Source organism: Leguminivora glycinivorella, chromosome 24, assembly GCF_023078275.1.
Source record: "Leguminivora glycinivorella isolate SPB_JAAS2020 chromosome 24, LegGlyc_1.1, whole genome shotgun sequence".
Classification (NCBI taxonomy): domain Eukaryota; kingdom Metazoa; phylum Arthropoda; class Insecta; order Lepidoptera; family Tortricidae; genus Leguminivora; species Leguminivora glycinivorella.
In genome coordinates, this window is record NC_062994.1 from 12,464,083 (window position 1) to 12,488,295 (window position 24,213).

The window sequence follows — 24,213 nt, forward strand, 5'->3', positions numbered from 1 at the left end:
GATTTACGACGGACGTCCGCGTAGTATGTTCCTAGCTTAATGCTTTATGCTAATGAGATGAGTGCTCAGTATAATTTACGACTATTTTTAATAATAATAACACACACACACAAACATCACTATAATTTACATGTAGACGGTCAACCAAATCTTGGCACTAAAAGAGGCGGCAATTTTGATAAATGTACGGCTTAGCGGCCAATCGTCTTCATAAATAAATAATATTATAGAACATTCTTACACAGATTGACTGAGGTCCACGGTAAGCTCAAGAAGGCTTGTGTTGTGGGTACTCAGACAACGACATATATAATATATAAATACTTATATACATTGAAAACATCCATGACTCAGGAACAAATATCTGTGCTCATCACACAAATAAATGCCCTTACCGGGATTCGAACCCGGGACCGCGGCGCAGCAGGCAGGGTCACTACCGACTGCGCCAGACCGGTCGTCAAACAACATTGTGTCAACAAGTCAACATTGTGTGTATTGTATCAGTAATGAAAATGCGTGCAATTCTAAACCTTGACGGTGGGATTATCGATGAGCCATAACACTTAAAAATTTATTAAAATGTAGGGGCGATGGTTTAATTCCCATAGACAATTTGAGTTTTGCTCCATTTTTAGTGCAACGATTTGGTTGACCATATAGAAACTTAGAGCTAAATGAGATCAGACGAGTGATCCGTATAATTTATGTTACACATTAAAAATCACTATAACTATACGTAGGTATCACTCCTTAGTCAATATTAACACATTCACTGCCAGTAGGTAGAATTTCTATGAAAATGAACACAAGATATGTGTTGCTGACAGTAAATGTGGTAAGTTATTAATTATTATACGTATAGTCTGGCTAATTAAAGTAGATCCCAGTATTTTTAAACTGCAACTCTGGATGACATATCATCGATTGTCATACCCCGTAATTCTCGTCCAAAAAAGTGGACGACGATTATTGGGCTGTACATTCCTGGGTCGTACATTAACCGGACTAATCTGTCAGTGTGACTGTCACTTTAACGAATTTCGATAAAAGTTAACAGCGTAATCATAACAAACAAGAATAAAACCATAAAAAATAGTACAATCAGTGCTGAAAATAAATTAAAATAATAAAAATTAAATCCATGTAATCAATGTGTTGCCAGCTCCATTTTTTTTTAAATTGCCACGTTTTTCCGGAATCAACTTTCATTAGCCAGACTGTACTATAGTTATTCAGTTAACAATTCCAAGATACTGTACAGATGTAGTGCTAAAAGCTTTTCCTTCTTCTTTCTACGGAAACTACTACAATAGGCAGTAGTACATACATGTACTAATAGTACAAAAGACATGTTTCCCTGCACTGTACTAGACCGAACTACTCCCAAATGATTCTGCTCTCTAGTACATTTAGTACACTCACACACGCGCAACAGAATGGGAGCGAAAGGAGCGAAGAGCCGAGGAGTGACAATGACAGCAAAACGATCCGTGTGATCCGACTGCAACCGAACTAGAACCGACTGACTCGGACCGAGAGCGCGCGAAAACGGCCGATCAGATCTCGGCTAGTACGATCGAGCGTTACTGTACGCCATATGCACAATTTATCTCTCGCTCTCTCGGTGTACTACTGTACTAAATGTCCTAAAAGAACGAATTAGTACACTTTGCAGATCGTACTAGTTGGGAGCGATCTTTTCAGTGACCGAGCAGGCACAACTCTACCCCACAAGTTTTTTTTTCTTTCACATGTGAATCACTAAACGTCTACTTCCTCTTTTGATAATTCAAATCACTTTCCCTCAGTTCTAACTCGCTAGGTTTCACATCAGTCTCCATATCATTATATTCACTATTTACATCATCATTGTCAATAATTTCTTCTTTTATATCAATTATAATTTCAGTATTTTGCATTTTTACGCCTTTATCTTTTTGTTCAACTCTCTCTTTTTTAACTTTGATCTGCATTTTATCATCAAGTTCATGTGTTCCATCATCATTATCAATAATTTCTTCTTTTATATCAATTTTGGTTTCAGTTTCTTGGATTGCACTTTCTTTCTTTACTTTTTTATGTCTTTTATCGTCATTATCATCATTTTTTCTCTTATGAGTTTCTCTCAGAAACACCGTTTCGCCTATAGTTAATAAATCTTCATGAATCTCAACTTTGCTTTCTTGTGCATCTTCATCCGTCGAGTCATATTCATGTTTAATATCTTCTGTATCAATTTCTATGTGTCCGAAGTCGTAATTGTGATTATGCGCTAAACTGGGTTTTTCAATTTTACTTTTATCTTTTTTTACTTTTAGCGTATAATCAACTTCATATTTCATTTTATCAGTTCCTTTCGAATACACCCTTTCACCGATCGTTATGTCTTCATAAATGTCAACTTTACCATCTTCTACTTCTGTTTGAACACGTGGAACGTCGTAATTATGGTCGTGGGTTGAAAGTTTAGCAATTTTAACTATTCGAGAATCACATACAATGCGTTTAATCACTCTGTGATTTTGGTCCAAATTTGCAGCACTTGTAGCATTGTTTGCGCAAACTGTGAGAAGTGAGAACTGTGCAGTGTTGACTTGTTTGATGAATTCTAATATTTCTACTAGCTTGCTATCGCAGTCGCGGCAGACGGTTTTCGGCAGAGTGTCGATGCTGAAGTCCAGTTCTGAAAATAAAGGTAACAACCACAAAATTAAAATTTTGAAAAAGACCCCGACATAATGGACCGATTTTCATGAAACATGGCTAAGAACACTTCCGAATATTCCGCTTTCAAAAAAAAAAAAATTAAATCGGTTCATCCGTTCATGAGCTACGATGCCACAGACAGACAGACAAACAGATACGTCAAACTTATAACGAGGCGAGAGTGGGCGGCTTACTGTACGATACTACTTTTTATTACACTGTGTCCGTGAGATACATACCGACACGAAGATGGTTGAGCGCGAGAGTAGTCTTGTTTCCCATAAGGTAGACCGTCTGGTCGACCGGAAAGCATTCCTTGACGAAGCCGCAGAACCGGCACTGCTCAGCTCCCGGCCCACACTCTGGAGGCTCTGGCAGTGGCGCGCTGACGTCATAATCTAGGCAAAAATAGGACAGTCAAGTGCAAAAATATGTATAGTAAAAATCGTCTCATAACTCCCGCTTCGCCTGCGTGCAACTCCCGCTTCGCCTGCGTGCAATAGCACATTTAGTGTGCGTGTGTGGTGAAATACAATACAAGTGCGGAAAAGAGGAAGTCCGGAACAAGAAGGTCGCGGTACGGAGCGGTCGTTTGTTATACTTTAAAGAGCTAATAGACTATCGCACCGCACCAAGTTCGTATATCTTTCACGGTGCGATAAGTACGGTCACCGGCATATGTGATGATTTCTGTACCTTGTCGCATTAACCTGATGTCAAACGATTAACCCTTAAATGCACAGTGATGTATATATGCATCATCTATTTTTGACTCTAATGTCAGCATGTCAAAATTCAAATTGGAATAAATCTTCGTCAAGGTCATGCATTTAAGGGTTAATGCGACAATGTACAGTCAACCAATTGGAACCCTAGGTCACTGTAGGACTATGTCATAGTGACGTTATAAATCAGATTGTAAGATATCTCTTACTGCTTGTCATTTTGACATGGTTGTAGAGTGGCCTAAGGGCCTAGGGTCGTAGAGTTTTTAATATCATTATATCACGTACCGAAGCCATCTGAACTGTGTGTCTCCGCCACCTGAAAGGTATAAAAATAACGGTACAAGAATCAGAAGTTCAAAAATTACAGACATCGATGGGCCGTTTTTTTTCAAAGTTGTCCACCCCACTTTTTTGTAACATGGGTATTTTTTACGCTTACTCAGAATCGCGAGGTCTTTTGATCCTGACAGGAGCAAAAAAAAAGTCCCAAGATTTCCATACGTTTTTCAAACCTTCCATTCCGTTACCGCCATACAAAATGTATGAAAAAATGGTAACGGAATGGGAAAAAACCTTGGGACACTTTTTTTCCTCCTATTAAGATTGAAAGAGCTGGCGATTCTGAGTGGAAACCATATAAAAATTTCCAAAAAAAGTGTGGGGGGGATAACTTGAAAAAAAAAATGGCCTTGATTACGATATGCAATAATGGAAATGTACTTAATAAAATTTTGCTGCTTATAAATAAGGTAAAGCAAATATTAAACATGTAAAAACGGGTCAATCGTAAAATTGTCTAAAAAAAAAATTAAAAATCCAGGGACGAAGATTTTTTTTTCTCCGTCATGGCTTTATTCCTCGCTAATTGGGCGAAGATTTACCCTCCATAGAAAAATGAGGAGGCACACTGATATTTTATCCCGCCAGGCGGCGCCTGTGCAACTGCCTAGGCATGTCACTGTCATTCATGTGTGAGAGAAAATTAAAATTTTGAAAAAACCCCCGACCGCGACATAGTGGACCGATTTTCATGAAACATGGCTAAGAACACTCCCGACTAACTCAGCTTTCAGACAAAAAAAACTAAATCTAAATCGGTTCATCCGTTCGGGAGCTACGATGCCACAGACAGACACACACACACAGACAGACAAACAGACAGACAGACAGACGGACAGACAGACAGACAGACACGTCAAACTTATAACACCCCTTCGTTTTTGCGTCGGGGGTTAAAAAAAACATCTCGCTCTCGCGTATGAAATTCTTTATCTGTGCAATGGACTAATAAGGTGGCGCCACCTGTCATAACCTGCTGCTGCTCGCGCCTGCTTTTTAGTGTCAAAATTTGGTTGACTGTCTATACACCGTGTTTTTTTTTTAATTTCCGTTAAATTCGACACGCAGTTAGGTTCATCGTCATAGCTTTTTGTTAAATTCGAAAAAAAAAAAGTTTTTTTTCTTTTCCGTACATAATAAATGGATTAATTAGTGTGAGAGGACCTTAATCATAAAATTAAAGTCATTGTCAAGTGTTTGACGACACATATCAAAAATAAAACCGGCCAAAAGCGTGTCGGCCCACGCTCAGTGTAGGGTTCCGTAGTTTTCCGTATTTTTCTCAAAAACTACTGAACCTATCAAGTTGAAAATAATTTTCCTAGAAAGTCTTTATAAAGTTCTACTTTTGTGATTTTTTTCATATTTTTTAAACATATGGTTCAAAAGTTTTTATAATTCGATATTTGTAAGAGTTAAGAGGCTAGTTTCTTAGAGAAATTGATTGTATTTGAATTAAAGAATCTTCCCTTAAAAAAGTTAACGGAATTCAATAAAAACAGGGTGTGAGTGTGTTTAGCGAAACGTCCCACTTTGTTGGTTACCATTAAGCAGAGATTTACTTGTATTTTAACATGAATAAACTGATAAAGCGGCTTACTAGCAATCGACAAAGTGGGACGTTTTCCCGTGCACACTCACATATCTTTTTGTAGTTTATAATAGAGTTTAAAATGTACCTCTTCCTGAACTGAATGCTCAATAATGTTTGATAGAACATTCGTCCGTTCTTTCCTCGCCGACGTTTTTAGCGCTTTAACTATGTTGCTTCCTAATCCTGCACAAAAAAAATCTATGAATGGCTTGAAATTAATGTGATAATAGTCATTTGTTATACAAGGGTGCAAAGTTGTATTTTAACGCCGAGTGTGGAATTTTTAACACATCACTACATAGTATAAAACAAAGTCGCTTTCTCTGTCCCTATGTCCCTATGTATGCTTAAATCTTTAAAACTACGCAACGGATTTTGATGCGGTTTTTTTTAATAGATAGAGTGATTGTAGAGGAAGGTTTACATGTAGGTATGGTACCCGTGCAAAGCCGGGGCGGGTCGCTAGTGAGAAATAAAATACATTTGCACCCGAGTGTAACACAAAGCTTTTCCCCTCATTATAGCGAGGAAAGCACTACGCAAAAAACGCGTTTATCACAGCTTCCAGTAGTTCCACAGGTGGTAAATCATCGTCATCACTAGATTTACTCACTTTTATAAATTTTAAAGCAGAAAAAATTACGACATTCAAGGTCAAATTACTTTATCCACTAGTGGATAAAATGCGTTTTTACCCGCTGGTATTAAATAGCAAAACACGTGTTCCCGAGCTAGTGAGGGGAAAAATATGCGAAATGTCATTTGATATTTGCCAGTCGCTTTTCAGTGAAGGAAAACATCGTGAGGAAACCGGACTAATTCCAATAAGGCCGAGTTACCCTTCGGGTTGGAAGGTCAGATGGCAGTCGCTTTCGTAAAACTAGTGCCCACACCAAATCTTGGGATTACTTGTCAAAGCGGACCCCAGGTTCCCATGAGCCGTGGCAAATGCCGGGATTAACGCAGGGAGGATGATGATGATGAGTTCTTAAATATCGTAGATAGGCTATTTCTCTGAAAGACTTTATTTCATTTTTAAAAGCCAGTAATTCTCCATCAAAGATTTTCTAAGAATACTTAGTAAGTTAGAGATAGACAACGGTTTTCTGACTCTGGGAAAAATAATAAAAAAAAAATTCAATACCGATTTTAATACTAAATCAGTGTTAGAAGTTAAATAGGCCAAAACTTATTTATATAAATATATAATTATTGGTATGTTTTGTTTGCAAAGTTTTACTACTATTAGAAAGGTATATTTGTGAAGCCCCCATGATAAAATGTTTAAACATAAACTAATTACTAACTAGGAATAAATCTGCCTAAATCACATACTAAAAATCGCCATCATCCTGTTTTTTCACACCTTTCCGCCATTTCATCTTTATCCTTAAATAATAAATAGTAAATCATTATATTATTTATTAAATAATAATAAAAACTGAAATATTTAAGCTATAAATGTGATTTTGGATAGCTAATACATATTGAGCCATAGGCCATCAAACATATGATGCATATATACATCACCTTGCATTTAAGGGTTAAAACACCTTTGAATTCAGAATTACTAAGTTTTAAAAATAAAATAAAATGTTTTTTCAGCAAAATACCCTATCTACGGTATTTAAGGGGGCGTCCATTAATCACGTCATACGTTTTTGGCTTATTTTAGGCTGATTTTTTTTTACTAGCTACGAGCTTGTAGCAAAGAATATTTAAAAAAAAAAATCCTTAGTTCCTTAGTGATAGTTGGTGATGTTTACCAAGACCCCCCCTTTTTCCAAGTCCTATACATTATGACGTGATTAATGAACGCCCCCTAAGGTAGTTTCTTTCTCTTCATGTCCCATAGTTTTGGGACACCCTGTATATAACTAAATATACAAGAATTGCTTAAAGGTATGAGATAAAATTGCACTAACCATCGCTAATCAAACTGGCAGCGGTCCTCTTAAAGCACAATCCGGTGTACAACTCCGGTTCTGGCAAGTTCAGGTACGTCGCTATCTTTTTACCCATGAGGCCCAACGAGTTGATCCCGACATTGAAACTGTGACATTTTCCGTTAAAGTATTTGACAAAGAAATGTCCGGTAAAAGAGTTCCTTGGCCTCAAATCAATGAATTTTTTCACTATGTCATAATATTTACCGGAGACGGCAAATGTTCGGTCTATATCTTTTTTTTTCATTATATTGACGATTAGTGTGTCGTTGAGAATTTTGACATCTTTGAATAAAAGTCTGTGCATTTCTTGTCTTGTACAAGAGCCCAGTACACCGAAGATAGCAGCTACCTGAAAAAAAAACTATATTTATAAACTTTATACAACATAAACTACAGACAGACAATCATGCCTATATCCCATAAAGGGGTAGGCAGAGTATATGAAACTACTAAGTTTCAGTGCCACTCTTGGCAAATAAAAGGTTGAAATAAAACAAAACTGTGACATTGCAGTGACAGGTTGCCAGCCTCTCGCCTATGCCACAATTTAACCCATATCCCAGTCAACTTCTACGACACCTATGGGTAGAAAGGGGGTGGTAATTCCTTCATTTTTCCTGAGTCATGGATGTTTTCTATGTATATAAGTATTTGTATATTATGTTTACAGTTGGAGTACCTACCTACCCACACCACATGCCTTCTTGAGCTTACTGGGACTCAGTCAATATGTGTAACAATGTCATATAATAAAAAAAAACAGGGTGTATTGTAGAGATGGGCCGAATATTCGGTAAATATTCGGTATTCGGCAAGTTTTTCAATGTTCATATTCGGCCGAATAATTCGGTTGCATTGCCAAATATTTAACCGAATAAACAAAGTAAATAACTAAAGAAGATCTTACATATTCCATTGGATAATAAGCTCCTATTTTAGTAGGTAGCTTTCTAAGGAACTATTCAAAAGAGATATGTAGGTACCTAATTACCTATAAGTCAAAATATAAATACAATTGTTTTGTAAAAAAGTTAAAAAACCGTAGTTTAGGAGTTGACAAGAGTTCAGAGTTGTTTTAATTAATTTTTAGTTATTCACTAAATCATAAGAACATAGCTATAGTAACATTATGTAACCATTATCAGTCACTTAATAGTTTTAGTCTTAATACCCGCTACAATGTTGAAAATACGGCGTAACCGAATATTCGGCCAAATGTTCAGTTCGGTAAGAGCTGAACTGAATGTTCGGCCGAATATTCATATTCGGCCCATCTCTAGTGTATTGTATCTGTAGTAACAATAAGTAACTTACCTTTACACATAGATAAACCACATCCGGCGCTTCTCTTATAAACCTCTCAATTTCCAAAGGTGAAAAAGTTTTCGTCTTCTTAGTCACATACCCTTCAGACATTTGCTTTAGAAACTGCTGTGGCTGGGCAAAAGTGGTTATATCCGTCTTTTCATAAAGCTTCAATGTCATTTTGAGTGCAGTATATTCAACCATTAAGGTAGTTGGTGCATATTTTGTGGCTATATCTTTGAAATAAGACAGCAATGCCTTTTCTGAGACCGTAGATATATTTTCTTTTTTCCTCCATTCCATAAATCTATCGTAACATTTTTTGTATTGTACACAAGCCTTATTGTTTATTCCAGAAACGTCGTCTATTTCTGATAAATTATTTTCTTCCGTGTCACTCATTTTGTTGTACTTGCTTATTTGGTTAACAATGTTAACATACGAGCTTTAGCAGTCGAATTTAACTGCAGGTGTTCAAATCTTTTGCTCGAATGTGCTTATTCGGTCTACAAGTCTAATGAACACCAACAACAATACAGGTTAGCTAATACTGTTCAAAATCAGTACAGTCAGTCCGTGGACTGAAAGTAACGAAGACCGTGTTAGATTCCTATCTCCATTTATATATAATCACAGAATAAAGGCTCATAAAACTCATGTAAGCATCGATCGAACTGAAAATAACAATACATGACGCACTCACTGATTGACAACGGTGACAATTATGTTTTTTTTTAATCGCGCCCTGTGTTGAGATGGTTTAGAGCAATAAGATCATACTGCCAAAATCATGATCAGTTTCCGAACGAAACATTCTTACTCTGTGGCCGAGATCATTGACATTTAATTTATGACAGTTCCGTGCCAATAATTGGCGTTGCACAAAATACTGTGTTAGTTTATTCAGAATTAATTGTTTTACCGTATTTATTGAAGTATATTGGATCAGCATTAAAGAATCCGCAATAAAAGCTAAGTTTATCGGTACTTATCATAGAAACTTCTATACAAAACTGTATAAAAATGTCTTCCGATTCCGACACAGATGTCTCTGATTGCGAACCACTGACCATAAATACAATCAACACCGACTTGTTGCCTCTCAAATCAAAGGATCGTTACATTTATGCTTACGAAAATTTTATCAGCTGGCAAAAAGATAAGAACGCAAATTCGTTCAGCGAGGATACAATATTAAGTTATTTCCAAGATATGTCAAGAAAATACAAGCCGTCGACTTTATGGGCGATGTATTCTATGTTGAAATGCGGTTTGAAGAGTAATAATGATGTGTGTATGGAGAATTACCGTCGGGTCAGAGCGTTACTGAGGGACTTGAACAAGGGATACGTGAGTAAGAAGGTGAAGACGCTATCTATTGAACATGCGGAGCAGTTTATAGCGGAAGCTCCGGATGGGAAGTATCTTGCGACTAAGGTAAGTTAGACCGTTGTTTGTTCATCTGATAAAATTTTCTGGGGTGTGCTTTATGGTGGTATATTAAAACATGGAAATCAATTCTCACTATTAAAACCTATTCCTGCAAGCAATGTCTGTAATACAGTGCCGTTAGAAAGTTTAAGACTTGTATGGTGGTCTTCTGAAAATACTATTTTGTTGCAGCCACCTAAAAATGGAAAAATAAATAACAATGTATTAAGTAAATAGAAAAGTTATCAAAAAATATGCATTAATAAATCTACACAGTACATACAATAGAATAGCATCTAGAAGGCCAGGATTTTTCTCCTTCCAGAAGCTTTTCTACTTCAAAACAGATAAAATTTTGGCATTGTTTATGTATGTATGTATAAGCTTTATTGTACATAAAGGAAACAAAAGAGACACAGTTACAGAGTCAGTAATATACAATGTAGGCGGACTTATCCCTTACAATTGAATAAGAACAGCTTCGTGCAGCTTCTGCTGAGTCCGTTGGTCCCTGATTCCGATGACTATTCTGTCTCGCAGCATCCTGTCCTTTTCTTTGTAGTTACAATTTTCAGCAATTTTCCTGATGGCTGTGTAAAATGCATCAAACGTTTCTCCGTCTTCTTGGTCCCGTTTGTTGAAATTGTAGCTATTAATAACTTCGTTTTGTTTTGGCTTAAAATGTTCGTCAAATAATAGTATTATTTCTTCTAGCTTCGTTTTCTCTTCTGTTTGCAATACATTAAAATACAGTTCTTGCGCTTGTTGCCCGATGCAATTGAGGAGTATAGCCGCTTTTTTCGTTTCTGTCAGTCTTTCGAAGCCCGCAGCGAGTAGAAATATGCGGAAAGATTGTTTAAACCTTAACCATTGTGGCCAACAATTGCTGATGTCATCGAGGTTAAGGCCCTGCGGCATTTTATATTCCACCGCGCATGTCATGCTGTCTACCTCGGCTGCGTCCATTTTCGTAGTTTTCTTTTCGTTATCTTCGTCGTCTGACATTTTTAGTTTCGTACCTTAATATTTTCGTATTCATACAGGACGGTGTCCGCCATGTGACTTCGATCTTAATCGAATTTAATCTTCGTAATTGTTCTTCTCCGACTGCGCCATGTAATGTTCTTCAATAAAACAATTGATGAGGTCTTCAACGATGTGTTTATTAATTGGAAAACTAACTTATTTTAATTATAATTAATACATTTCGTGAGGAGTGACATGTTATCTGTATGACGGTCTAGATCCAAGAGGCGGGGTAAGATGTCATGATTGACAGCTAGAGATTCTTAAGGGCGCGTTACACACCACGTCTTAAGGCGGATACACACTCTGCTACAAATGGGATCTCTTCCAGTCAACCTTTGAGGAAATGAGTAGAAGCGAATTAACGATGAGTGACAAATTCAAAAATGTACAACCACTAAAAGAATTAAATGCAAATTTTGTATACACATGGTAACAAATATATACATATACAATTACATTAATACACCAATATATACATATATAATGATATAATAATAAATAAACAAATACTCATAAAATATATATTTATATAGGTACTTAGACCAAAAAGTATATGGATATTAATTCGAACCACAAAGCAAGACGACAATTAAAAAAAAAATAGATAAAAATTAAAGAAAAAGAAAAAGAGAGAAAAGAAAAAAAAAACAATCCGATAAAAAAAAAAATTAAGTGTCGGAAAGCCATAGTTTTTTAAGGTTATTCTTGAGTGCTGCTACAGATTGGGATTGGGATTGGGTTTATAATGGATTTACACTTATAAATTGAAATAGATATCATACACGAAAGAAAAAATGGCAAGGCCCACTGTTGGCCGAGCTGGGAATCGAACCCGGGTCTTCAGCTTACAGCTAACGTCTTTACCACTAGACTACATGCCTGCCCAAAAAAACAAATCAAAAAATATTCAATAAAATAATTTGATTTGTTCCCTAGTTGAATTTACACTTGTTTTACAATATTTTCGATAGGTTTTGCATATATGGACACTATTTTGGGGCTTATGATAGAGGTTAATCCCAATAAAGTTTGAACATGTTAGAGTCTGGTAATTACAGTGGCCAAAATCATGTTTCAACCCCCTGCTGTTCCCTATGAGCTATGTAGCCTATATGGATCTAGGGCAAATGTTTCGGATTGTTATAGTCTCAGAAAATAAGTTGGTTACTGATTAGGGATTGCAATCCGGTCCGGCGGATCGGGTAATCCGGCCGGATCCGGTGAAATTCGCTCCGGTAATGTAATTTAATATGTTAGAATAACATTTACGCTAACATTTGAACGTAGCTCAAAAGGGGATTGCAATCCGGTCGAATTTCCAATCAAAAAATAATTTAATACGTACGTTTTTTGCATTACTAATAGGCCGTTTGGAAGTAAAATATTGTGCTCAAGTTCAAGTTGCTAAGTTGCTAACTTGTTCCGTTTATTGTCCTTTGAGTCGTCGGCAACCCGAACCCTCCTTAGAACTTGTACACTCCTTTTTGCTGTGTACTTAACACAGCAAAAGTTAATGTACAAGTTTCTAATGGGGTGGCAACGCGCATGTGACACTGTTTGAGTTGCAGGCGTCCATAGGTTACGGTGACCGCTTTACATCAGGCGGGCCGTATACTTGTTTGCCACCGACGTAGTATAAAAAAAAAAAAAAAGTGCGCGTCAAACTTTCCGTCTTTGAATCTGTAGTGAAATCTGTGCTATTGTTTGCTTGGATGCAGTGGAATAGTGGAGAGTGACAAAGGGCCATACGACAAAACTTGTCATCAACATGTCACTGAGGTCGATATTTCGCATTTTCTGGCCAAACACTATCCGAAATCAAGACCTATTGAGGATATGCCAGCAAACACCCATTAGTGAGGAAACCGCGACACAAAAAGTACATTGGTAGCACACAATTTCAAGAGTTCCCTCTAACGAAATAACGCAACCATTGCTTTGGGCTGGAAATCGCCTGCCGCTGGAAGGTGCCTTGGCTCCGGGCGCCCTGTAAACTCATGGAAGCGGTCCGTTGAGGATAAACTACGCGCGACCGGAGTCGAGCTGGAGCGAGGCCATGAGGGTAGCTTTAGATAGGAAGGCATGGTGCGAGCTTGAGAAGGCCCTTTGCATCACTGTGGTGACGTAGGACTACAAGAACAACAACGTTTTCAGCATGATATAAGAAGTATGAGGGCACATTGCTACAAGAATCATAAAAAAACAATTCAAAGCTTAAATATGAACATTTTAAAAGGTATCCAGTAAGATTGTGGTTTCATCAATAGCAAATAATACTAAGGTCAAATACTCTTGATGACTTTAATTTAGCTACTATAGTTTTTGTAGTTCTTCTTTGCGTGTGAGAAAAGTTAACTGTAAAATAACACAAAACATAATTATCTTTTTTTAAATAGTTATACTTATCTCATAATGCATGCATGTAGGTAATGTCTGTTCTTAATTGTTTCTTAAAAGCTCTATATGTAGGTATACTGTAAAACAATACAGTAAAAATATTTTTTTTATCCTATGAAAGTTTAAAAAGAACGAAAGAATTTTATTTGCGACTGATTATTTTAGTAAAATTTACTTGTTACCTGGTAAAAATGTTGATTTCTAAGCTTTCAACTTTAAATTTATAGCATATATATTTAAGCAAAATACCATCATATTTCTCATATTATGCTGAAAACATTAAAAAAAAGTTACTATTTGGGTACTTTTAATCCTCAAGGCCAATCCGGCCGGATCCGGCCGGATTGGATATCAGACTGGATTGCAATCCCTATTACTGATGAAACATTTTCAAAATGAGATGAGAAATGTCTTTAATATTAAACTTTTTCATGGTAGTGTTTTGTAAACTATCTATCTATATACTTCATTTCAGGTAGCCCTAATTTTCGGAATCACAGGAGGCTTGAGACGGCAAGAACTATCATTACTAACAATACACGACATCGAAAACCATGGAAAAATCTTCATAGTAAAAATACCCCAGAGCAAAAACCCGCTCCAAGACTCATTTGTAATCCAAGGGAAATATTATAAGCTAGTTAAAAAATATCAAAAGCTACGAGTAACTTCCGCTCCGAGTGATCGCTTTTTCCAAGCATACAGAGATGGTAAATGCCGAGCCCAAGTTATCGGCAGAAACAAATTTGGGTCGATGCCTAAAGAGATAGCGGAGTTTTTGAAGTTGCCGGACGCTAGGTCGTACACAGGGCATACTTTGCGTGCTGTGTCACGGATGCCGGTTGCGCTTGAACGGTGTGGAAGCCAATCGTTTACTAATGGTAAGAAAGTAATGTTGAGAAGATGATATTTTAGTTGTTTTAGTTAGACTTATTTGCACAGTAAATGTGCCATTGCATGCAAGCAGAGCGGGAGTTATAGAAAAGTCGTTCTTCGGAGCGAGTAATGAGATTTCAAGTACCAAGATTAATTTATTGTTTTTCATATATTTTTAAGTTGCTGAGTGTGATGAGAAACATTGTGTGTTACTCGGAGCGTAAGAATATCGCAAAACTCGAGTTTTTAAATCGTTCTGTAAGCCGTCGCGATTTTATCTACTCTCGTTGTCAAAATTTAACGTAAGTCGCGGAACGAACGCCAGCGTCGCGCCGTCTTAGTGTAATTAAAAAACTTCTCCTCAGTACATTTTGTATAGGAAGGACGTGAGACGCGCCTCAAGCGACTCGCCCAGCGTCTTAGGACATGCGTCGCCTGTGTGGGTAGTCCCTTACGTGTCCGAGTAAAGTAATTCCCAGAATGAAAAAAAGAAGTTTACAAAAATGGGAATACCATTTTGGAAAAGAATCGCTGTCAAAAGGTGTAGGAATCTGGTACAGAACTATATGTATGTATGTATAAGCTTTATTGTACATAAAGGAAACAAAAGAGACACAGTTACAGAGTCAGTAATATACAATGTAGGCGGACTTATCCCTTAATGGGATCTCTTCCAGTCAACCTTTGAGGAAATGAGTAGAAGCGAATTAACGATGAGTGACGAATTCAAAAATGTACAACCACTAAAAGAATTAAATGCAAATTTTGTATACACATGGTAACAAATATATACATATACAATTACATTAATACACCAATATATACATATATAATAATATAATAATAAATAAACAAATACTCATAAAATATATATTTATATAGGTACTTAGACCAAAAAGTATATGGATATTAATTCGAACCACAAAGCAAGACGACAATTTAAAAACTATTCAAGCTAGCCCAGCTCTACTCTATAAAAATAAATAAATATGTCACACTATATTTCATTACTTACTTTCCAGATTCCAACTCCACCCCGCAAACACTAAAAGTCACAGAACCAAAGCCACAGGAGCACAGAGAGCAGTGTCGCTTCTGCGGGGAGTTCAAGAAATGCTCTCCGGTAGTTCAAAAACCATATATCATCGGCAATAAGACTACGCTGGCGCTCAATCATTTGAGAGTTGGTACGTATCAGGGAGTTCAGTTGGTATACTATTAGGCACTAGTAACCTATGCTATGAGCTACCAGCTATAAAGACAAACAAAGGATAATCACTCCCACGTTAATAATAAAGAGACATGGCGATGTTTATAGTTACTCGCCCAGCGGTGAACTATCAATACTGCACGGGAGTGCTTATCTTGTTCGTTTTTATAGCCGATAGCTCATAGCTTACTAGCTCGCGGTGGGACCTGTGCCTTAGAGACCCAGGTGAGTTGTGACAGAGGAGAGTTGTAACAACGTCGATTTTTGGGAACTTTTAAACTATCAGCAAGTTCGCAACCGCGTCCCGCACGAGACTTGAACTAAAAAACCTGTCACAACTCTCCTATGTCAAAAGTGTCACAACTCATCTCGGTCTTCCTTAAATAATCCTACTCTTATTTTGTCATCTTATGTTTTTTTTTTTGATATTATGGAAAACTTACTATTTATTAACCTCTTTTCAGAACTGGACTTGAGTATAGACTCTCTCCCAAAGACCGTTTGTCGTGAATGCGACGCCAAACTCCTAGAAATCTTTGAATTCATCAAACTAGTCAACTCGGCGCAGTTCTCACTAGTCACTGTCTCTCCGAACGATGCTACAAGTGCTGACAGTTCGGCCCAAAGTGAAAATTATCAAATAGAATTTGATACTCAAATAGTAAAGTCTGAATTTGAGGAGGATGAGTCATTTGGAAATGGGGTTGATTCATTATCATTTTGTGAAACAGTATATTTGAAGGATCGCAAAAGAAAACATGAAGATAAGAAAACAAAAAAGAAGAGAGTAAAGAGAGATAAAATTGTAGAAAATAATTATAATGTAATAGTTGATGTAAAAGAAGAAACTATTGATGATATTGGAAATAGTGAAGATAATTTTGAAGTCAGTGATACAGGGACGGGTGTGGAAACTAGTGAGTTAGCAGAAGATAGTGTTTTAGATTATGAAAAAGGGACTTTTAGTGATATGGCACGAAAAAAAAGTAATGATGAAGAGTATAGTGACACTGGTGACACTAATGACTAAAATGCTATGAGATGATTGTTAGACATGGAAAGTGATTATTATTTTGTTTGTCATTTTAAGTTATTGATGCTTTCTGCATATTTTCAAGTTTGTAGTGAGTAAAGTTATTACTTTGTTTTTTATATTTCAAATTTTACAGTGATAACTGTATTTCTGAAGGACCTATTGACAAAAAAAGGTTTATGTGATTGTATATTATTTCTGCAGTTGACATAAAAAAAATGATCTAGATAAGTTATTAAATGTGAATGAGTTTAGTAAAACGTCCCACTTTGTCGGTTACCATTAAGGCAAGATTTACTTCTATCTTTATCTTATACTTTTAAACGAGCAATTCTTGTATATTTATTTATTTATATATATATTTATTTACACTGACGATCTCGGAAACCGCTCTAACGATTTCGCAGAAATTTGTTATGTGGGGGTTTTTGGGGGTGAAAAATCGGTCTAACTTATCCTTAGGTCCCGGAAAACGCGAATTTTCGAGTTTTCATGAGTTTTTCTTCGCGCGCCATCTCGTGTGCAGTAGTTGTACTGTTAAGACAGAATTCTTTCGGTCGATGTAAGTACTATTTATTGCAAACACTAGATGGCGACACAGGTCAAGGCTAAAACGAATAGAAAATACACTATTTGAGTTTTTGTGGCGAAATGCGCGCCATCTCGTGTGGAGTAGTTGTGTTGTTAAAGCTGAGAATTCTTTCGCTCGATGTAGGTACTATTCATTTTTGAACTAGATGGCGACACATGTCAAGGATACGAAACAGAACCGAGCGAAGCTCGGTTGCCCAGATATTATGAATAAACTGACAAAGCGGCTTTATAGCAATCGACTAAGTGGGACGTTTTCCCGGGCACACGCACAAATATTTCCAAATTAAACTAGATTTTAAGGATTGTAACAAAAACCCACAAGTATAATTATTTAGTTAAATATTATTTTTAAGATAAAACAAAAGGCTGAATTTTTTTGTTCTTTATTTTTTCTTTGTTCCATTTATCTTGAAGTATGACAACGGAATACAAAATGTATATACATATATATAATTATATATTGTAAGAACTTTTTTTCCCATTTAATTAAGTATCATTTTGAAATAGTTTTGTTAAATAAAAACTGTCTTTTTCTCAATATTTTGTGTAAAGTTTATATGAAGACTGTAAAAAAAAAAAAAAAATGATTATAATAGTTTAGAAAACACTATTCTTTTTTTCATATTCGGTTGGATTGGTAAAAACGTTTTAAAAAAAATCTGAAAGCAGGTGTTGCTATAGGGCATTTTCAGAATTTGGGTCCCCCCCCCCCCAATTAGCAAAGTTGTAAACAAAAATTAACTCGCTGTCAGTTTTGTGGCGACAATTAGGCACTGGTCCCACCGCGAGCTAGTAAGCTATGAGCTATCTATCGGCTATAAAAACGAACAAAAGATAAGCACTCCCGTGTAAATAAAAGAGACACGGCGATAGATATTCAACATCGCCGTGTCTCTTATTTACGCGGGAGTGATTATCTTTTGTTCGTTTTTATAGCCAATAGCTCATAGTTTACTAGCTCTCGGTGGGACCAGTGCCTTAAGGATGAAATCTGTATAAAAATTTACACTTCACACTCTGAATGTAGATTATCGCTTAAAGTTTATATAATTAACACAAAAATAAATTTTTTATTGAAATTTCATGCTTAATTATAATCGTCACAAAACTGACAGTGAGTTAATTTTTGTCAACAACTTTCGCTAATTCTGAAAATGCTCTATTAAAGCATGCTTTTTACAGTAATTCAGGTTTATCAAGCGTTTATGAAACACCATAACTCTTTGGAAATTATTGACTTAAAAATCTTAAAAACTATTCATTTTACTTTTCACACTTCACTTTATTTACAAAACTGTCACTTTCATTTATGTTTTATCAGGTTTGACTTTCAATAGTTCCATCAATAGTATAATATTTTACACTTTTTAATGTACTAGATGTACCAATTTCATTTGTACCAGTGTCAGTTATATCAATCTTACTTGTAACCAAACCAGTATCTGTCCCATCAAATTCTTCTTGAATATCTAGATAATCTTCATTTTTCTCACTTGGTGCTTCCTCTTTCAAAACTATTGTAAATTTCTCATTATCTTCAGTAATTACTTTAGCTTTATTCATTTTACATGTATCTTCAGTTTTTCTTTTAAACCCTTTAAAAAACAATGGTTCTTCATCTGTAGTTTCTGTATTATCCGATTCATGTTCATTATTTTCATGTGTATGTATGGTTTCTGTTTCTGCTTCATATTCAACTTTAATATGGCTGTATTCAAAAGCATCGCTTGTAGCTTCATCATCATTCTCAATTGCAATTGGATCTCTTTCAATATCATCTTCCTTATTTACTTTGTTCTTTTTTGGTTCATTTTTGAATTCAAAAACTTTTCTATTACTCTTAATTTCAACGTTGAATTTCTTTTGCGCTTCGGATACTTGTATTATAAAGTTAATTATCTCCTGAAGTTTATTATTGCAGTCCTGGCAGACTGTTTGTGGGTAGTTTTCAGTGATTTCTATGTTTATGCTTAGATAGTTGAAGGAGAGTGAAGCCTTGTCGTCGGTGAGGTATGGGAGGTGGCGAGTGTCGACACAGTTTTTGGAGTATTCGGCACAGACGCGACATTGGTCTATCGTTTCTGGATCTGGAAGCAAAAGGTTTTGATTACTGATGTGCCGACGGAGAGTTTCCAAAATTCTGAAATTTTCACATAGGATAACTTCGGAAACTTTCCATACTTTGTATTGTATGGATGGAAACTGTCCATTTCATAAATTTAAATTATCTTTATTTTTCGTGAAAGTTTCGTAAACTTTTCAAGAAATTTAAGATTTTTTTTGGAAAGTTTCTGCAACTACATCTTTAGTTTTGATTAAAACAAGTACACACTAATTTGAAGAATTATATCTGGAAATGACCTTCAAAATTAAGATAATAACTGAGTGCCTATACAGAGTGTAATTTTTAAACCTGACAATGTTCATTGTCATGATGGGCTTACCAGTCCTGTCATAGTGCGCTATTTTCGTCTGGAAGTGAATGTGTCAAAAAATAAAAAAAGACAAAATATTATAATATAATAATCATATATCGTCCAATTCACATAAATTTAAGCCCTTTCATTCTGTATCAAAAATTCTTTAACGCGTACGCACACAACACCGCTTAGCGCTAACACGCTATATGATCACCCCCTTAAAATTGACGGTTATAAAAATTACACCCCGTGACCCCCGTGTGATTTAACTTTTAACTCGATACCTTCTGAGTTTTAGAGATAATGTAGACAGACAGACGCAGAAGAGAACAATCCTATAAGGGTAATATTTTTCCTTTTGAGGTACAGAACCCTAAGGGACTATCTACACTCAGGCGACGCACGTCGTAAGACGCGGAACAAGGGACGCCAGCGCCGCGCCGTCCGTGTGTAATTTAAAAAACGTCTCCTCAGTACATTTTGTACAGGAAAGACGAAAGACGTAAGACGCGCCGCCGGTGGCAGCGACGTGGCGCCGCGTCGCGTCTAGGCGACGCGTCTTACGTCTTTCCTATACAAAATGTACTGAGGAGAAGTTTTTTAAATTACACTCAAGCGACGCGGCGCAGGCGTCCGCTCCACGCCCCACGTCCCTCGCCGCCAGTGTGTATTTTACGCCTAAGATTGTGAACTTACCAGAGACGTAGACGGTAGAGCTAGCGCCTCGTGGGGGCTTCTTGGACGGGCCTGGCTCTGTGACATACGCGTTAGCCTGCAAATAAAGCGGACATAAAATAAGGGAAGGGAGAGGGACAGGCAGGTAAAGGGAATACAATATACTATAATATATTACCGCACAAGCACAGTATAATAAAGAGTCCTATCATACAGTATAGCCACTCCCGCTCCCCGCTGAAAGTGCCGCCCACCCGCTCTCGGTTACCTCACAGTTACCGCCTGTCAAAAACGCGAACAGTCGACCTGTCATATCTCACTCATACAAGCATGGTACGCGTTCACCTACACAAGCTTGTGCTATAGTTCGTTATTAGGGCATTCAGTAGGTACAGTAGTACACTGAGAAACAAATGGGGGATGTCTGGAAATTTTAAAATCCCTGATATTTTTTCTGGTGATAGGAATAACCATTTCTATTTACAGAAAAAAGTTAAGGGGCTACCTTGCCCCTAGCTTGAGCAGGTTCTACATTGGCGTGGGCCGGGCTCCAATGGTCCCAAGGGAACGGTTGAGCATAGTATGTAGGCTGAGGTTTGCGGTTCACTTCCTTTTTGTTGTCTGCGTTATATTTAGCCGTGAGTTTCCGTTTTTTCCGCAATTTCTGAAACAAAATGGTAATGCAACATTTACTACCAGACAAATACCGACATAGTGGACCGATTTTCATAAAACATGGCTAAGAACACTCCCGACTAACCCAGCTTTCAAACAAAAAAAAAACTAAATCGTTCGAACTTTTGACACTTATTTATTGTGAGTTAATTGTAAAACCTGTTTCTCAACAGCAACTAAAGTTAACATCTATTGCAGGTGTATGGTTTTTTAGAAAAAGATAAACTGACTATGCCATTCAGTTTTCTACAGCGGACTTATTAACTAAACAGATATAATTGATAAAAGTCAATGTATTATCCATACTAATATTATAAATGGGAAAGTGTGTGTATCTGTTTGTTTGTCCGTCTTACACGACAAAATGAAGCGACGAATTGATGTGATTTTTTTTTAAGTGGAGATAGTTGAAGGGATGGAGAGTGACATATTCTACTTTTTGTCTGTTTCTAACCCTCCACTTCCCTAAAATAAGGGGTGGAAGTTTTTATGGAGCATGGAGCAATTTTCGAATTCGAAAGAAGTGGCCCGCCGAGTTTCTTGCCGGTCCCATAGTGGATACCCCCTCCAACTGAGGGGGGACTGAAATCTTCTCGAAGCTGAGGCGTAGGGTTAGAGCCGGCGTAGTTTTATTTGACGTTCATAAGCGCATTGTAATATGCCTACTTGAAAAAATAAATATTTCATTTCATTTCATTTCATTTCATAACGCGAGCCGAGCCGAGGGCAAAAGCTAGTCAAATATATCCAGAAGTTAACAGAATTCAATAAAAACACGTATATATTTATTAATTTATAAGTGAGTACTTACTGGTTGAGACGTGAAGGGATGGCTTGGAAATATAGTGGGCACAGCGTTCGTGTGAAGAGTATTAACCTTGTGACCTGACACGTAGCAACTCTTCTCGAAGTGTGCGGAGCAAACCCGGGAGAATGATGACGGGGTCCAATCTGGTCTTTTCAAATTCTTTATCCACTGCGCACGAAGCTCTACATCTTGTGGGAACCTGTTTGTAGTTAAATAAATAAATAAATATTATAGGACATTCTTACACAGATTGACTGAGGCCACGGTAAGCTCAAGAAGGCTTGTGTTGTGGATACTCAGGCAACGATATATTTAATATATAAATACTTATATACATAGAAAACATCCATGACTCAGGAACAAATATCTGTGCTTATCACACAAATAAATGCCCTTACCGGGATTCGAACCCGGGACCGCGGCGCAGCAGGCAGGGTCACTACCGACTGCGCCAGACCGGTCGTCAAAAATATCTACAATTGAGAATGTAATAGTCGGGTCCCTATTTAAAACACGGTCCCATCCAGAAGAAAACATGAAACTCGGCATGAATATAGCTTTCATATGTGTGCTTCAATGTTGATCTGGAAGCACTCTGAAGTCAAATATAACCGACTGACTCGGACCGAGAGCGCGAGAAAACTATTAAACTACAGATCAGCTCTCGGCTAGTACGATCGAGCGTTACTGTACGTCATATGCACAATTTTTCTCTCGCTCTCTCTGTGTATTACAGTAAGTACTAAATGTCCTAAAAGAACGAACTAGTACACTTCGGAGATCGTACTAGTTTGGAATGATTCAGTTAACGAGCAGGCACAACTCTTAATTCAATATTAATATTATAAATGGGAAATTGTCCGACCTTCACGACAAAACGGAGCGACGGATAATCGTGATTTTTTAAGTGGAGATAGTTGAAGGGATAGAGTGACATAGGCTACTTTTTGTCTCTTTCTAAAGCGAGCGAAGCCGTGGGCAAAAGCTAGTAAGCAATAGCAAAAAATCTCGTCTTTGCTTACCGGTGGAATGACAAGCTTAAGCCAAGTTTATTTTGTTCTGCGCTACCATTCCGGTTCTTACAACCTGGCACCACACAAGCCATTACTATTTAAGTTGTTTTCAATACAATATTAATTATATTTCTAGTCTTTTCAGTCGAAAAACTCAATATTTTTATTTTCGGAACCCATCTCAAAGCTATCAGGAACGAGACGAGACCAACACAAGACATGAAGACAACGACAAATGTCAAAATGGGGTTACCATTCACCAATGTTACCATCATATGGTTAGAGTTAAAAACCCTTAGTGCTAACGCATGACCGTACTAGCCGTACCGCATCAAGCTCATCCAATATTTTATTTATTTATTTATTAACATAAAAGTATACAGCTTATACAAGTACGGTGTCCCACAAAATAATTTCCACGGTTTGACTGTGGGATAATCCTGTAAGTGGGAGCGAGAAAGAGTTATTTTTTATTTATAGTTATTTTTTCAGTCAATCTGTGTAAGAATGTCCTATAATATTTATTTATTTATTTATAGTTGTGTGATCGCACGGGATTTTGTAGCGATTTGCGATATCGTATATGACTAAGTAAATTGTTAACGATGTTGACATAACACTGTGGATGGATCGTTTCGATTAATCTGTTGCGACGGATCGTACAGATTTATCGAACCGTGAATGGGGGGCTTAAGTTGGAACTCACCGATTCAATAATAACCTTTTTCGCTACTTGTAGGTATATTATTCAAAATGACATGTAATACAGGGTGTAATTTTTATGACCCGCAATAGTTCCTTGATATATATTGTGTCCCACAAAATAGTTTCCACGGTTTGACTGTGGGATAATCCTGTAAGTGGGAGCGAGAAAGAGTTATTTTTTATTTTTAGTTATTTTTTCAGTCAATCTATGTAAGAATGTCCTATAATATTTATTTATTTATTTATAGTTGTGTGATCGCACGGGATTTTGTAGCGATTTGCGATATCGTATATGACTAAGTAAATTGTTAACGATGTTGACATAACACTGTGGATGGATCGTTTCGATTAATCTGTTGCGACGGATCGTACAGATTTATCGAACCGTGAATGGGGGGCTTAAGTTGGAACTCACCGATTCAATAATAACCTTTTTCGCTACTTGTAGGTAATGAAATGAAATGAAATGAAATATTTATTTTCCAAGTAGGCATATTACAATGCGCTTATGAACGTCAAATAAAACTACGCCGGCTCTAACCCTACGCCTCAGCCTCGAGAAGATTTCAGTCCCCCCTCAGTTGGAGGAGGGTATCCACTATGGGACCGGCAAGAAACTCGGCGGGCCACTTCTTTTCAAAACATTACATCTTATATTTAACATGCATTAAAAAAAAACAAGATACAATTTAATAAGCAAAAGTATTCATAAAAAAAAAAAAT

General features: G+C 36.9%; 3 protein-coding genes across 3 annotated transcripts; 1 reads left to right on the plus strand and 2 right to left on the minus strand.

The window, feature by feature from the left end:
* Positions 1–1,645: 1,645 nt before the first annotated feature.
* Positions 1,646–9,331, minus strand: LOC125238590. Its single transcript, XM_048145941.1, has 6 exons — positions 8,634–9,331; positions 7,296–7,668; positions 5,456–5,553; positions 3,723–3,753; positions 2,949–3,107; positions 1,646–2,686 (listed from the first exon to the last, which is right to left on the minus strand). The coding sequence occupies exons 1-6, from the start codon at positions 9,024–9,026 to the stop codon at positions 1,773–1,775; spliced, it is 1,968 nt and encodes a 655-aa protein (XP_048001898.1). The 5' UTR covers positions 9,027–9,331; the 3' UTR covers positions 1,646–1,772.
* Positions 9,332–9,502: 171 nt separating this feature from the next.
* LOC125238596 lies at positions 9,503–16,904 on the plus strand. The gene is made up of 4 exons (XM_048145950.1): positions 9,503–10,061; positions 13,957–14,362; positions 15,380–15,544; positions 16,032–16,904. Exons 1-4 carry the CDS (start codon positions 9,648–9,650, stop codon positions 16,595–16,597), a joined length of 1,551 nt encoding a protein of 516 aa, XP_048001907.1. The 5' UTR covers positions 9,503–9,647; the 3' UTR covers positions 16,598–16,904.
* Positions 16,905–18,123: 1,219 nt separating this feature from the next.
* LOC125238600 (THAP domain-containing protein 5-like) lies at positions 18,124–22,980 on the minus strand. The gene is made up of 5 exons (XM_048145955.1): positions 22,795–22,980; positions 21,776–21,971; positions 20,795–20,953; positions 20,311–20,386; positions 18,124–19,281 (listed from the first exon to the last, which is right to left on the minus strand). Exons 1-5 carry the CDS (start codon positions 22,875–22,877, stop codon positions 18,512–18,514), a joined length of 1,284 nt encoding a protein of 427 aa, XP_048001912.1. The 5' UTR covers positions 22,878–22,980; the 3' UTR covers positions 18,124–18,511.
* Positions 22,981–24,213: the final 1,233 nt, after the last annotated feature.

Bases quoted from the DNA above. Each gene is read 5' to 3' on its own strand.
- LOC125238596 (XM_048145950.1), top strand. From the start codon at position 9,648: ATGTCTTCCGATTCCGACACAGATGTCTCTGATTGCGAACCACTGACC. The intron at 14,363-15,379 runs GTAAGAAAGTAA...CTTACTTTCCAG, and splicing joins AAGCCAATCGTTTACTAATG to ATTCCAACTCCACCCCGCAA. The intron at 15,545-16,031 runs GTACGTATCAGG...ACCTCTTTTCAG, and splicing joins GCTCAATCATTTGAGAGTTG to AACTGGACTTGAGTATAGAC.
- LOC125238600 (XM_048145955.1), bottom strand. From the start codon at position 22,877: ATGGCTTGTGTGGTGCCAGGTTGTAAGAACCGGAATGGTAGCGCAGAA. The intron at 20,387-20,794 runs GTAGCCCCTTAA...CTTTATTTGCAG, and splicing joins CTGCTCAAGCTAGGGGCAAG to GCTAACGCGTATGTCACAGA. The intron at 19,282-20,310 runs GTAAGTTCACAA...TTTTGCTTCCAG, and splicing joins CTCTACCGTCTACGTCTCTG to ATCCAGAAACGATAGACCAA.
- LOC125238590 (XM_048145941.1), bottom strand. From the start codon at position 9,026: ATGAGTGACACGGAAGAAAATAATTTATCAGAAATAGACGACGTTTCT. The intron at 7,669-8,633 runs GTAAGTTACTTA...TTTTTTTTTCAG, and splicing joins TGGTTTATCTATGTGTAAAG to GTAGCTGCTATCTTCGGTGT. The intron at 3,754-5,455 runs GTACATTTTAAA...TATACCTTTCAG, and splicing joins AGCATTCAGTTCAGGAAGAG to GTGGCGGAGACACACAGTTC.